This window comes from Eutrigla gurnardus, assembly GCF_963514095.1.
Source record: "Eutrigla gurnardus genome assembly, chromosome: 6".
NCBI classification, from domain to species: Eukaryota; Metazoa; Chordata; class Actinopteri; order Perciformes; family Triglidae; genus Eutrigla; species Eutrigla gurnardus.
Window position 1 is genome coordinate 19335325 of NC_139920.1, and position 13954 is coordinate 19349278.

General features: G+C 45.7%; 2 protein-coding genes across 2 annotated transcripts; one reads left to right on the plus strand and one right to left on the minus strand.

Moving 5' to 3' along the window:
• Positions 1-1212: 1212 nt before the first annotated feature.
• On the plus strand, positions 1213-8645 carry slc30a7 (solute carrier family 30 member 7). The gene is made up of 11 exons (XM_084011307.1): positions 1213-1380; positions 1649-1750; positions 2288-2401; positions 2872-2959; positions 3064-3193; positions 4240-4434; positions 4525-4575; positions 5558-5693; positions 7301-7391; positions 7887-8036; positions 8225-8645. Exons 1-11 carry the CDS (start codon positions 1301-1303, stop codon positions 8270-8272), a joined length of 1185 nt encoding a protein of 394 aa, XP_083867433.1. The 5' UTR covers positions 1213-1300; the 3' UTR covers positions 8273-8645.
• Positions 8646-8716: 71 nt separating this feature from the next.
• On the minus strand, positions 8717-13417 carry dph5 (diphthamide biosynthesis 5). Its single transcript, XM_084011308.1, has 7 exons — positions 13118-13417; positions 12074-12198; positions 11324-11432; positions 10887-11007; positions 10619-10658; positions 9966-10087; positions 8717-8988 (listed from the first exon to the last, which is right to left on the minus strand). The coding sequence occupies exons 1-7, from the start codon at positions 13250-13252 to the stop codon at positions 8756-8758; spliced, it is 885 nt and encodes a 294-aa protein (XP_083867434.1). The 5' UTR covers positions 13253-13417; the 3' UTR covers positions 8717-8755.
• Between the last annotated feature and the right edge of the window lie 537 nt (positions 13418-13954).

Consider the following 13954-nt stretch of genomic DNA (forward strand, 5'->3'; position numbering starts at 1 on the left):
CAGACAGGGACAGAGCTGGAGCGCCCCCTGCTGCTCACACCTGCTGCGACTTTTATTATGAGAATCAACACATTTCAGACAGTGGCTTTCATTTAACGTTTAAAAAAGACACAGCTAAGAGAAATAATAAAGAAGGTAAAATATGAATTATCTATCTATCTATCTATCTATCTATCTATCTATCTATCTATCTATCTATCTATCTATCTATCTATCTATCTATCTATCCCCCCTCCTCCGTGACCTCCACTGTTGCAGTGCAGTCCAATTCAAAACGATAGCACTGGCCTTCAAGGCCATCAATGGAACGGCACCCATCTCCCTCCAAACACTTTTGAAACCACACGCCCATGACGCGAGCACTTCGCTCCTCTACTTCAGCTGGCCGCCTGGTACCAGCATCGCTGAAATCAAACAAAGGTCACTCAGCAAATTCCCTACTCTTCTTTGTTCTGGCGCCTCAGTGGTGGAACGAACACTTGACCAATGTCAGAGTCAGAGTCACTTGCCATCTTCTGAAAAAGACTCAAGACTCACCTGTTCAGACCCCCCCCCCCCCCCCCCCCCCCCCCCAAAAAAAAATTACTACTACTACTATTACTATGTTCTTCCCTATAGCACTTTGATCATAGCACTGTTGTACTTAAAAGCTATGGTCTACGATTTGGAATTTAAAAAAAATCCATTCAGTCTATCAGCAGTAGGCCTGCATAGAAATTGACCAATGGGAGCCATTGCTCCGGAAGGCTGCCATTGGTTCGTACCCTCCATCCAATCCCCTCGTCTCCCTTGTTCCTCGTCATCCCGCCTCATCCCCTCCCACTCCTGCGCTTCATCAAATCGTGGAACACTGAGGGGAGGGGTTTGTTTTGGGGGGGGGGGCTCAGAGGCTCAGCTGATTTTCAGAATGTAGACCATAGCTTTAAGGTGTCCTTGCTGATCAGCTACTACTTTACTCAGATGAGGAAGTAAAGTAAGAAATAATATACCGTATTAAAATGAACTACAATATAACATTAATTGTCTTATACATGTGTGTGACACGGGAGTATATTCATGAAGGACTCATGTAGGTTTGACATACTAGTGGTAAAAACAACAGTAGGCTACTAGTAGTATTAGTAGCAGCAGCAGCAGTCCTACTTATCGCTCAGTGTGTGGGTAGCCTAACTGGAGCGCTTTTATTGTGAAAACCGAGCAGAGCGGAAGTTGACTGTTAGCATCCCGTAGCTAAGTCTCCGCCGGCGAGAGTGTGTCCGTGTGAGTGAGTGTGTGTGTGTGTGTGTGTTCCGGTGGGAAGATGTTACCTTTATCGGTGAAAGACGACGAGTACAAACCCGCCAAGTTCAACCTGCTGCTGAAGCTCTCGGGATGGTTCAGGTAAGCTCACCTGCCGAGCACCGCGGACGGAGCTAGTGGCGGCGTACGGAGCTAACGGGGAAGCAGCTGACTGAGCTGCTAGCAGGATGCTAACCGGCTAGCCTGAACAGATTTGTCGCTCCGCTGCCAGATTCTTTATTATTTTTATTGTTGTTGTTATTGTTGGTATCACGTGTTGTTTATGGCGGTAGTACTGTGTGTGAACGTGTGTGTCTGTCCCGGGTCTGCCTGCTGATGGAGCTGGTCTCTGGTGGTCTCGTGTCTTCAGGTCGATCCTCGCGGACAAGACGTCCCGGAACCTGTTCTTCTTCCTCTGCCTCAACCTTTCTTTCGCCTTCGTGGAGCTCAGCTACGGCATCTGGAGCAACAGGTGAGCTAGCGCCGTTAGCATTCGTCTGTTTGTTCTGTTCGGGATGTGCCACGTATGTCTTAGTGTGTGTGTGTGTGTGTGTGTGTGTGTGTGTGTGTGTGCTCGGTCAGCCCTCCACACTTCCTGCCAATCATTAATCACAGAGCTGACCTGTTTATTGATGACGAACTCTTCATAATAGATTGTTTTAATTATTTCATAAACATTTTATATATATATATATAATATATATATATATATATATTATATATTATATATTTATTATATTATATATTATTTCATAAAAAAATATAATATATATATATATATATATATATATATATATATATATATATATACAGTATATATGTGTGTGTATGTATGTATGTGTATATGTATGCATATGAAATGTACATGTAGGTTTTTTCCACAGACAGCTCTGTGTTCTGCATCATGTGATCTGTTCAAATAGAACATTGATCATGAGTATTGATCAGTAATGACGGGTGTCTGACCGATCGGAGCATCGTAATATGTGATATGTTGTTTGCCATTCAGTCTAGGTTTGATCTCAGACTCCTTCCACATGTTCTTTGACTGCACCGCTCTACTGGCCGGCCTGGCAGCCTCAGTCATTTCCAGGTGGAGGTCCAACGACAGCTTCTCCTACGGGTGAGATCAGTGCTCTGTGCTGTTTGTCAGGTGTGTCCGTCTGTGCTCTGTTAGTCAGGTGTGTCCGCCTGTGCTCTGTTAGTCAGGTCTGTCCGTCTGTGCTCCGTTAGTCAGGTCTGCCTGTCTGTGCTCTGTTAGTCAGGTCTGTCTGTGTACTTTGTTAGTCAGGCCTGTCTGTACTCTGTTAGTCAGGTCTGTCTGTCTTTGCTCTGTTAGTCAGGTCTGTCTGTGCACTGTTTGTCAGGTCTGCCTGTCCGTGCTCTGTAAGTCAAGTCTGCCTGTCTGTGCTCCGTTAGTCAGGTATGCCTGTGCTCTGTTTGTCAGGTCTGTCTGTCTGTCTGTCTGTCTGTCCTATGTTAGTCAAGTCTGTCTATCTGTGTTCTGTTAGTCAGGTCTGTCTGTCTATGCTCCGTTAGTCAGGTCTGTCTATCTGTGTTCTGTTAGTCAGGTCTGACCTATCTGTGTTTCAGATATGTCAGAGCAGAAGTTCTGGCTGGCTTCGTCAACGGACTCTTCCTCATCTTCACAGCCTTCTTCATCTTCTCTGAAGGAGTTGAGGTAATGCACGCGCGCACACACACACACACACACACACACACACTCACTGAGAACCGTCTGTCTGTATGAACCTGTCTGTCTTTTTTTACCCGTCTCCCTGTCAGAGAGCTCTGGAGCCTCCTGACGTTCACCATGACCGGCTGCTTCCGGTCTCCATAGCCGGTCTGCTGGTGAACCTGGTCGGGATCTTTGTGTTCCAGCACGGTGGGCACGGACACTCGCATGGCGATGAAGGTACCTGCAGAACGTCCACATCAGAGTAGAACCAAGCTCACTAGAGCCTCTGTGTTCTTTACTAGAACCTCACTGCTCTTCAGTATAACCTCAGTGTTTTTCACTAGAACTTCACTGCACTTCACTAGAACCTCAGTGTCTTTCACTACAACCTCACTGCTCCTAACTGCAACCTCACTGCTCTTCACTAGAACCTCGCTGCCCTTCACTAGAACCTCAGCGTCTTTCACTAGAACCTCAGTGTTCTTTACTAGAACTTCACTGCTCTTCAGTAGAACCTCAACATCTTTCACTAGAACCTCACTTCTCTGCACTAGTACCTTATTGTCTTTCACTAGAACCTCACCACGCTTCAGTAGAACCTCAGTGTCTTTCACTAGAACCTCAGTGTTCTACACTTGAATCTCATGGCTCTTCAGTAGAACCTCACCACTCTTCAATAGAACCTCGCTGCCCTTCACTAGAACCTCAGCGTCCTTCACTAGAACCTCAGTGTTCTTCACTAGAACCTCACCACGCTTCAGTAGAACCTCAGTGTCTTTCACTAGAACCTCAGTGTTCTACACTTGGACCTCATTGCTCTTCACTAGAACCTCAATGTCTTTCACTAGAACCTCAGTGTTGTTATACGAATTTTGTATAACCTCATGTCTTAACGTTCTCTTTGTTCAGGTTACAGCTTTATGTGTTGAACTGTTTATTACTTTAGTATCCCCATTGCTGACCTAAATGTTATCAGAGGCCTGGTAGTCATGATATCTTGTTCTACATGAAGGTTAACTGTCAGTGACGCGTTATCTCCTGTGCCTTTAAAAGACTCAAGTCACAACAGTGATTTGAGCACTTCCTCTGTAGCATCCTCATACGTTGTTGCATTGTAACTGCTTGATCAAGATTAAAGTCAGACGTCGACTTTACTTATGTCTCCGATCTCCTCCTTGGGTGAATTTATTCGTTTACGGAAAAATTCTTTTAACAAGTGTTCTACACTAGAACCTCACTGCCCTTCACTAGAACCTCACCTGTCTAACCTGTCTCTCTCTCAGGTCACGGTCACAGCCACTCTCTGTTTAACGGCAGTGCGAGTCACAGAGGACATGAACATCAGAACAAACATGGACACAGTCATGATGGACATGGGGGGCACGGACACAGTCACGGCGGCCACGATCATGGACACAGTCACGGCGGACACGATCATGGACACAGTCACGGCGGCCATGATGACCCACACTGTCATGGTGAGTCTGAGCGGAGGACAATCGGCTCAGTTGAGTTTCAATGTTTTTTGTCTGTTTTCTGATTTCAGTGTTTTCTGTGTTCTGTTGCAGACGAGCAGCTGCGCACTCCGGGGAAAGGGTCCAGCAAACAGATCCTGCAGGGTGAGGACTCAATTCGGTGGTCTTTATAGGGTCACAACATCCGTTATCTTAGAACCCTTTCCACACCGAGCAGGCCTAGAACCGGATCAGGACTAGAACACCAGACAACGGTGACTCCTTTTAAGATGCCGTTATGAAACACAGAACAGCATGAGGAGCTACATGACAAAATTCAAACGTACATTATTTTCATGTGCAAATATGACAGAATATGCACTTAAGAGTTTGTGATGAACATTAGCAGCCGTGGCCACTGGAGGGCGCCATCACACCACCATGCAGTCATTCACCCCACCGGGATGAACTCAACGGATCATCCAGGTTAACTGTCATGAAGTTTAAACAACGATGAGTTTACAGTTTGTCATAATAATTATAATTATAATAACATAGTCCAACCAGACAACAGAAATTATCTATGGCAGTAATAACATCCTAAGAATAACATTAGCAGATTGTAAAGCAGTAATAATATAACAAATATCACAGAGTGTAACCCTGTAACCATGGAAACCTTTGAGCTAAGAAAGCACAAAGACTAATGGGAAGAAGTCAAGTTGCTCACAACATTAATGGGACATGAATGATCCAGATCTAGATGGAGAGGAGGAGCTCAGTGGATCAGAGGAAGTCCTACGACTAGTCTAGGCCTGTAGCAGTTGCACTAAGGGCTGGTCCAAGACAGGCCTGAGCCAGCCCTAAGTATAAACCTTATCAGAGAGGAAAGTCTTAAACCTGGGAAGGGGGTCTGCCTCCTGGACTGAAACTGGGAGCCTGTTCTTCAGGAGGGGGGCCTGATAGCTGAAGGCTCTGGCTCCCTCTCGGAACCACCAGTAACCCTCCATTCTGGGAGCAGTAGGGTACTATGGCAGGATTACAATAATCTAGTCTGAGTCAATAACATCATTATTGTGTGTGGGTCTGTGTATTAGGGCTATTAAAATTGCACAAAAATGACGTTCGCATATTCCCTTGTGTGCAGGCGTCCTGCTCCACATTATTGCTGACACCCTCGGCAGCGTCGGCGTCATTATCTCGGCGCTCCTGATGCAGCGATACGACTTGATGATCGCCGACCCCATCTGCTCCATGCTGATCTCCCTCCTCATCGGAGTCAGGTGACCACCCCCACTATCAGGGTTCGGAGGTCTAGTCTGGTATTCTCTGGGGTTTTAGTCTTAAATGATCAATAGAACCCCTTAATTTAAATCTAGAACCTCCTCAGTGACCACTAGAACCTCTTTAATGATCAGTAGAACTCAATAAATTACCATTGGAACGTCTCAAAGAACCCAGAAAAACTCTTCCTGAATAGTAGAACCCCTGTAAAGACATTCTAAAGGATCATTTCAGTGACCATGAGAACCTCCTAGAAATGAGCAACAGAACCCCGTAAATTACAGTTAGAACCTCCTGCTCAAAACGCTCTGAGAAATAATCATCTTAACCCATTATTATTATTATTATTATTATTATTAATATTTGTTATTCACATAGAAATTGTGAAAATTCTGATTAGGGATGATAACCGTTTGACCCGTGTTGACCGTTTTAACATTAACCGATTTAAACTTGTCGGTAGTTGGTTTAAAAAAAAAATAATAATAATAATCAGGTCAGCGTGGACTGTGGAGTGTGTTTGTGCCTGGTTCGTACCTGGTCTCGCGCCTCGGCAGCCTTTTATTTTATTTTTTTATTTTAATAGCGCATTTCAATCTGATCAGTTAACCAGTTTCAACCGGTTAGTGAGGCTCGGTGGTCGTTCAAAAGTATTTTTAGTTTTGGCCATCTCTAATTCTGATGTGACTTTGGTCATTTACATGAAATCCCTGCACCTCTCAGATGTCCCAGCTTCCTTGAACACACCAATGAGGGAGCGCTTGTTCTCGGTTCTCTGTGGTGGATCAGCTCTCAGGTTTCAGCTCTGGAACGTGGTTTTCCACCGATGTAAAGAATGTGTAATTAGTACTTAATGGTCTTCAACAAGCCAAACCGCCGGTATGGAATCCGAACCAGGTCTGGAGTCTGCCGTCCTCTGGTTGTAAATGCAGTGGTCAGATTTCCCAGAAGCCCCGGCGGTAGATGGAATTGATGTGTAATGATGTGGTTTGATAGGCTGGAAACAAACCGTCAGCAGAGCAGCGATGTGGTCAGCTGAGAGGCCTTCAGGGACCTTCAGGGACCTTCACAGACCGCAGGATCCTGTTACAGCAGCTGGAAACATCCAGATTCCTCACGTGGATCTGAGCTGCACCAAAGACTGGAACTCAGACCAGAGTCCACTTAAAAATCCACAGATTCTTCTTGGAGGGGGATGGGCGGGGGGGAATACTTCAAGTAAATGTGCGACTTTAATCTCAGAGAGTTCTTTTGGCTATTTTTTTAAACTTATTATTATTAATTATAATCCTAATATATTAACAATAATAATGTAAGTAATAATATTAAGAGCTGCAGCAAAGAGCAAACTTACAGTCTGGTTGGTTTCTGTGTACCAGACTGTTGTAGTAGTAGTACATCATGTTGTACATGTACTACATCATAGTTGTAGTAGTAGTAGTAGCACTTGTACATCATTATTGTGGTACTTTAGTATCTGTTTTCAGGTCTGTTTGTAGTTCTAGTAGCTAAACTACACTAGTGGTTGTGATGTCACTGAGGGGTGAAGCCTGTCGATCAGCTGTTCACTCATGCTCAGTCCATCCTCTGTGACCTTTGACCCCAGTGTTGTGCCGTTACTGAGGGAGTCCATCGGGATCCTGATGCAGCGGACACCCCCTTCTCTGGATCAGGCCCTGCCCGAGTGTTACCAGAGGGTGAGTGTACACACACACACACACACACACACACACACACACACACACACACACACACACACACACACACACACACACGGCCTGTACTACAAAGAAGGATTTGGGCTTAGCGAGGTAACTTCAGGGTTAACCCTACAACGCTGGTTCACTTCTTACCGGGAAAGATCGCCATGGTAACTTACGCTGCAGAGCTAACCTGCTCCGGAACAGTTTATGTTCCTGATTGGAGATCAACGCATATAAAAGCACCACCTACTGACCAATCAAAATGGTCTCAGCATTTGTAACAGCCATGGTCATTTCTTATTCTCCCCTGTTGAAGGACCTCAAACTCTGACCCAGTTGAACCAGGTCACCGGTGGTTTGACACCAAGAAAAGTAAAAGTATTTCCCCAAACTAACAGTAAAATGTTTTTCCGTGGCATTTTAATGGAATGCGGTTTGTTGTGTCCGACTCGGGAGTCTGATTCCCGGTGCTCCTTGTGTTGTGTTTAGGTGCAGCAGCTGCAGGGAGTCTACAACCTGCAGGAGCCTCATTTCTGGACCCTGTGTACGGACGTCTACATCGGGACCCTGAAGCTGCTGGTGGCCCCTGATGCGGACACACGCTGGGTCCTCAGCCAGACGCACCATATCTTCACTCAGGTACCTGAACGCACCACACCTGAACACACATCTTCAGTCAAGTACCTGAACACACCACACCCTCACCTGGGTACCTGAACGCCCCACACCTTCACTCAGGTACCTGAACACAACCCATCTTCACCCAGGTACCTGAACGCACCACACCTTCAGTTGTCATAGTAACGACCTGTTGTCTCCATCTGCAGGCGGGAATCCGACAGCTGTACGTTCAGATTGAGACGGCTGCCATGTAGAAGCTCCGCCTGCTCTGAACACCTGGGACCAATCACCTTCAGTCTGCTGCAGGTGACCTCTGACCCCTACAGAGTCGCTGCAGGACTGAGGGGGGGAGGGGGGGGTGTTGACAGACTGATCTCCCATGAAGCTACAGCCCAACTCTAACACCCCCCCACCCCCCCAATGCACTTTGTAGACTGGAGCAAAGCATTCTGGGTAAGTGCCTTCATCATGAATCAGAGACAATCTGAGCCCCTCCCCTTTCTATGACATCACTGCCGGGAACAGTCTCCTGCCAGCTTGATGTCGCTGTTTTTAATGTGCCATGTGACCAAACCATGTGACCAGTCAGTCTTTTTTTCAACTGTAATAAATTATCTGTTTCTCTGATTATTGATGCTTTTATTGACGACATAACACTGTGTCCACGTGGATTTATATTGCTGCCGTTGTGGGGACCCGGTGTGTTGTCCTCATAAGTACAGACAGACGTGTGTGTGTTATGAGAAGTAGGTGGAGCTGTCCGTCATCTGCAAGTGCTGAAGTGCGTTGGGTTCTGCGTTGATCCTCAGCATGTCCACCTCCAGTGGGTGGAGTCGCCCAGTGACGACCAGCGAATGGAGCGGACCCCCAAGGTCACATGACACCAGCTGACTCAACGTCCCGACGCGGATCACCTGGTCATCGGCGCCGAGCCGGGCCACGCCCACACACACAGTCTCCTCCGTCACACCTGGAGGGGACACAACATCAATCAGCAGACCAGGCGTTAGCACGCTAACTGTTAGCACGCTCACGGAAATTTAAAGCTCTGGTCTACGATTTGAAAGATTTGTCAATTGAGCCAAAATTTTAAAAGAATGCAGTCCGCATGGCTACTATTGGCTAAATATTCCGATCCAATTCTCGCTTGCTCCTGCTCAAGCCACGTCCCAACTCACTTCTGCATTTGAAACTACCTGAGCAGCAGTTCAGGATTGGAGCAGGGCTCTCAAGTGTTTAACGGAGTTCAGAGTGAGATTTTGGCTGAGGCTGCGGCGTCGGGGAGGGGGATTGTGGCGAGCGAGTGGCGAGCAGTTAAGGATCGGGGACGTACTACAGCAGGGGTGAGAGAGAAATCCGACCGGCACCCGCTGCATTTACACCGATAATGTTTCATCATTCGTGGCCGTAATAAACACTATTACTGCTTTGTACATGTTGTGGCATCCTGCCTGAGTTTATAAGCGGAGGGAATGTTCCCATTTATTGTCTACGTAAGAAGCCATGCAATGCATGGCGAGTTTCTACAGACGGGACGCCACCTCCAGCAAGCTCTCGAAAATCTTTTAAACTGACCGTTGTCGATCTAACTGGCGACCTGTCCAGGTGTACCCTGCCTTCGCCCAATGATAGCTGGGATTTTCTCCAGCCCCCCCCCCCCCCCCCCCCCCCCCGTGACCCTAAATACAGGATAAGCGGTAGAGGATGGATGGATGGATGGAAGAGGGCGGTGGGAGGCTGCGAGGGGAGAACGATACGAGCTTGAAGGGGGGGAATTAAGGAGCACAGAAAGGAGGGGTGTGTTGGGGGGGGGGGGGGGGGACCTACTTTCTGGAACGGGCCCTGGAGGAATAAAGGCTCAACTGGACCTCATATTTATGTTTCCCCTCAGATGATGAAGTATCACGCTTTCCCCCTTAAGCCAATCAGAAGACAGCAGACACTCACCCAGCTCCGCCCCCAGCTCAGGCTCCACCCCCGCCTCCCTCCTCCTCTGGATGATCTGGATCAGCTGGTCTGCAGCCTGACTGATGGTCATGAAGCGAGGCGGCTCGTAGATCTTCTTCCCCCTGAAATCAGTCAATCAACAATCATGAACCTGCTCACAAACTGATCCATTGATCCTTCGTTCCCTTCGAGTTCATCAACACCAACGTGAAATATTTAAGAAATCCATCAGATCTACATCTATGCATTGATAATTAATAGCTCTATTAGTTGATTATCAATTTATCAAAACGTTTAATTAGGTATAATACAAAAATAGTTTAATTCAAAAAAATGTATAGAATGACATTAAAAATATGATGTAAAAAGTCAAAGTCACAAAACTAATACAAATTAATATTAAAAAGTCTAAGTTTGTTATAAAAGAGCTGTATATATTATATATATAAAATATATATTATATATAATATGTATATTATATTTATACTTCTAACCCGGTTCGACAACTTTCCTTAAATAACTTCTCTGCACCGACGTGAACGTATACCGGTAATAATAATAATCATGACATCATCAGCCTGCAAACCTGAAACCAGCTGCGACAGACATCATATAGACCAGGAGGAGGACCTGGACCTGGTTCCGGTTCTTACCTCATCATGTTCTCGATGCTCTGCTCTTTGACTTTAATATCTGTGAAGAAAAACATTTACTTTTAACTTCGTTCTCACAACATGTTTCATCCAGAACAAACTCCAAAACTCTGTTTACATTTTTTACGTTTTTTAAATTTGTACATTTTTTAATTACTTTAATTAATAGTAGAAATAATCAACTTTATCTATATAGAACCTTTTAAGTGCAGAGCAGGAAAGAGAGAAAAACAACATACATGTAAATAAACGTGTGTCTCACTCTCACCCAGCAGGCAGAGTGTGTGGAGTCCAGCTGTTCTGTTTTTACAGATTTTGTCGTAGAAGCTCTCTGGTCTCCAGGACTCCGTCCAGAACACCAATGACACCGTCTCTCCGAAGTTATAGAGCTACACACGCACACACATTTTTACACACACACACACACACACAGGTCATACAGTTTTCTTCCCAGGGGAGGTCAGACTCTGGACATGGATTGACTCCCAGTGGAGGGAACAGTGAGCTCATTTGCATACCCCGCCCTTCATTAGCATATTAACCACCTCCCAGTTGAGCATTAATGCTAATGAGTGTGTGTGTGGACAGCTGGGTCCTGCTCTCTGATTGGCTGCTGTGACAGCTCAGTTATTGATGATCACTTTAATGTCTTTCATCAGCAGATGGGGCGGGGGGGTAGGGATGGGGCTGGGGGGAGGGATGTACCTGCAGTCCACAGCAGCCGACTGCGTTCATGATGGAGGCATTGTGGATGACTCTGTACGGTATCCCAGCATTCACTGCTCTCAGCACCAGGTCGCTGTGGGTTGTGGCGCTGCAGGACAACAGGAAACGCTGTTTAACACCTCTTTGTTCGTACGGAGGAACAAGGCTGCCATCAGTTTAAACGATTCAATAAGAAATAAAATCAGATAACTGTGCAGATTCACGTGAAAATAAATGAATCAGACATAGAAAACTAAGAAAAAGACAGGAAACTAAGAATTCCTGTGCTCCCTGAAGACATCACTTAACCATTGGTTGACCAATAATAATAATTCCATCATTTTAGCCTCAAACAGCAGACGTTGGTACGTCTCCTCCCCGTCTGCGTCTCATTGATTCCTTCGTCATCATTCATTTTTAATCAGCTGTTCGTATTCATCCAACCAACAGGAGGAAGAGGGACTTTGTGGGTGACTTTTTTCAGCGGTGGATTAATCCACACTTGCTGCTCTAGTGAGTATTTGTATGCGAGTCAAAATAAAGTCCAGAGAAGAGGAGGATTCTGGGTAGGAGAGAACAAAAGTCCACAGAGTTCCAGACCGCGATCCGAGGTCTGTTATTAACTGGCGGTCTGGGGAGGAATGTGGCTCTGAGATCAGATCTGAGAGCAGCTCTGTGGTCACAGGAAACCCTCGGAGAGCTGACTCAGCAGATCTCAGAGCTGCCGCGTACGTGGACCACACCACTCACCCGAACGGGTCCCCCACCACCAGGAAAGCCACGTCGGTCACATCAGCATCCTTCAGGATCTCGTCGGCCCCCTGTTCAACCAGGTCTCTGTCAGCCAGGATCAGGTCCTTCCCGTAGTACTCCTCCTGGGGGGATGCAAGACCAGCAGGGACTCAACATACACACACACACACATATATATTCATATTAATATATATATATATATATATATATATATATATATATATATATATATATATATATTAATTTATTAATGTGCGCCGGCAGTGCTGCTGCTGTAATAGTGACTCTGAGTGATGCTGTGTGCCTGATGATGATGTTAGCTCAATGATGTCACCTTAATGAGATCAATATAATAATAATAATAATAATGGATTGGATTTATATGGCGCTTTTCTAGACACTCAAAGCGCTCTGACAGGGTTCCGGGTTCCATTCATTCACACACAGTCATACCGGTGGTAGTAAACTACGATAGTAGCCACAGCTGCCCTGGGGCAGACTGACGGAAGCGTGGCTGCCCCTCCGACCCCCACCTCAAACATACAGCATTCATACACATTCACACGAGGCAAGCTGGGTGAAGTGTCTTGCCCAAGGACACAACGACCATGACACAGTGACAAGGGCGGGTATCGAACCGCCGACCCTCCGAACATTGGCCAACCCGCTCTACCAACTGAGCCACAGTCGCCCCAATATAGCCGCAATATAGATCAGTTAACAGTAGAAACGGTGAGGCTCAAAACATTTGCTTTGCGAATATATGTTTTAATCTGTGTTATTGCAATAGACAGAGCAGGGAGAGAGAGGTCAGGGGGAGTTCAGAGACCCTGGGATCAGGACTTCACCTGGCCACACCTGGCTACACCTCTCATCCAGGTGTTCAAGGTGCATTCTGCATTTCAATATACCGGTATGTATAAATATATGGTTTTAAAAACAGGAAGAAGGACGTGGAAGGGGTTCACGCTCGAACGTCACCAAGAGAGATGAAAGGGGAGGTTCATAAAACACTAAATAATAATAATAACAGTGACCCACCAGAGCCTCCTTGCCCACCGTGAGGACGGAGGTGTATGCCTCCAGGTAGACCCGGGAGCAGGTCTTCACCGCCTGCAGACCCTTCACCGTGATGTCCGCTGCGTCGCCAAGCCCGAGGCCGACCAGATACAACATCCCGCCGGCGTCAGAGTGAGAGAGGGTCGGTGTACGTGAGGGTCGGTGTCCGGGAGAGTCGCGGTCCGGTAGAGTCGGGGTCTGGGACTGTCCGGGTCCGGTAGAGTCCGAGTCCGGGAGTGTCCGGGTCCGGCAGTGTCCGGGTCTTCAGCTTCACAACACTGTTGTTCTCACGTGGGATTCGCTGCACGGAGCGGAATACGGCCTGCAGTAAAGCGTTCACGTTCACGACAGTTGGAGCCGCGACACTGAACTCCACCGACGGATCCCGCGGGTCGTCCTCCCGCCTCTTCCTTTCATTTAAACAGGTTCTATAAACAGCCGGTTCAGGTCCAGCAGCAGGTTCAGGTCCAACACTGTGTAATAATGTGACTTTAACCGTTCAGTTAATCTTAAATATGGACTAATATGAACAAATAAAACTAATATAAAAATATTTAATATTTAATAATTATATCATAATGAATTATTATTAATACTTTATATTGATATATATTCATATATCAATAAAACAACAAATCAATAATCAATAAATATATATATAATTATTATTATTATTTACATGTATATATCATATATATATTAATATATATTTTTTATATAATATATTATCATTAATAATAATATTAATTTATATTATTAAACTTATATAATATATAAAATATATATTTATATCATTGAAATATATATGTATATATGTCT

Excerpts from the sequence above, each read along its gene's own strand:
- slc30a7 (XM_084011307.1), top strand. The coding sequence starts at position 1,301 with ATGTTACCTTTATCGGTGAAAGACGACGAGTACAAACCCGCCAAGTTC. Across the intron at positions 3,194-4,239 it reads ACACTCGCATGGCGATGAAG|GTCACGGTCACAGCCACTCT; the intron begins GTACCTGCAGAA and ends TCTCTCTCTCAG. Across the intron at positions 8,037-8,224 it reads CGCACCATATCTTCACTCAG|GCGGGAATCCGACAGCTGTA; the intron begins GTACCTGAACGC and ends CTCCATCTGCAG.
- dph5 (XM_084011308.1), bottom strand. The coding sequence starts at position 13,252 with ATGTTGTATCTGGTCGGCCTCGGGCTTGGCGACGCAGCGGACATCACG. Across the intron at positions 11,433-12,073 it reads GTGGTGGGGGACCCGTTCGG|CGCCACAACCCACAGCGACC; the intron begins GTGAGTGGTGTG and ends GTTGTCCTGCAG. Across the intron at positions 8,989-9,965 it reads TGAGCTGGGGGCGGAGCTGG|GTGTGACGGAGGAGACTGTG; the intron begins GTGAGTGTCTGC and ends TGTCCCCTCCAG.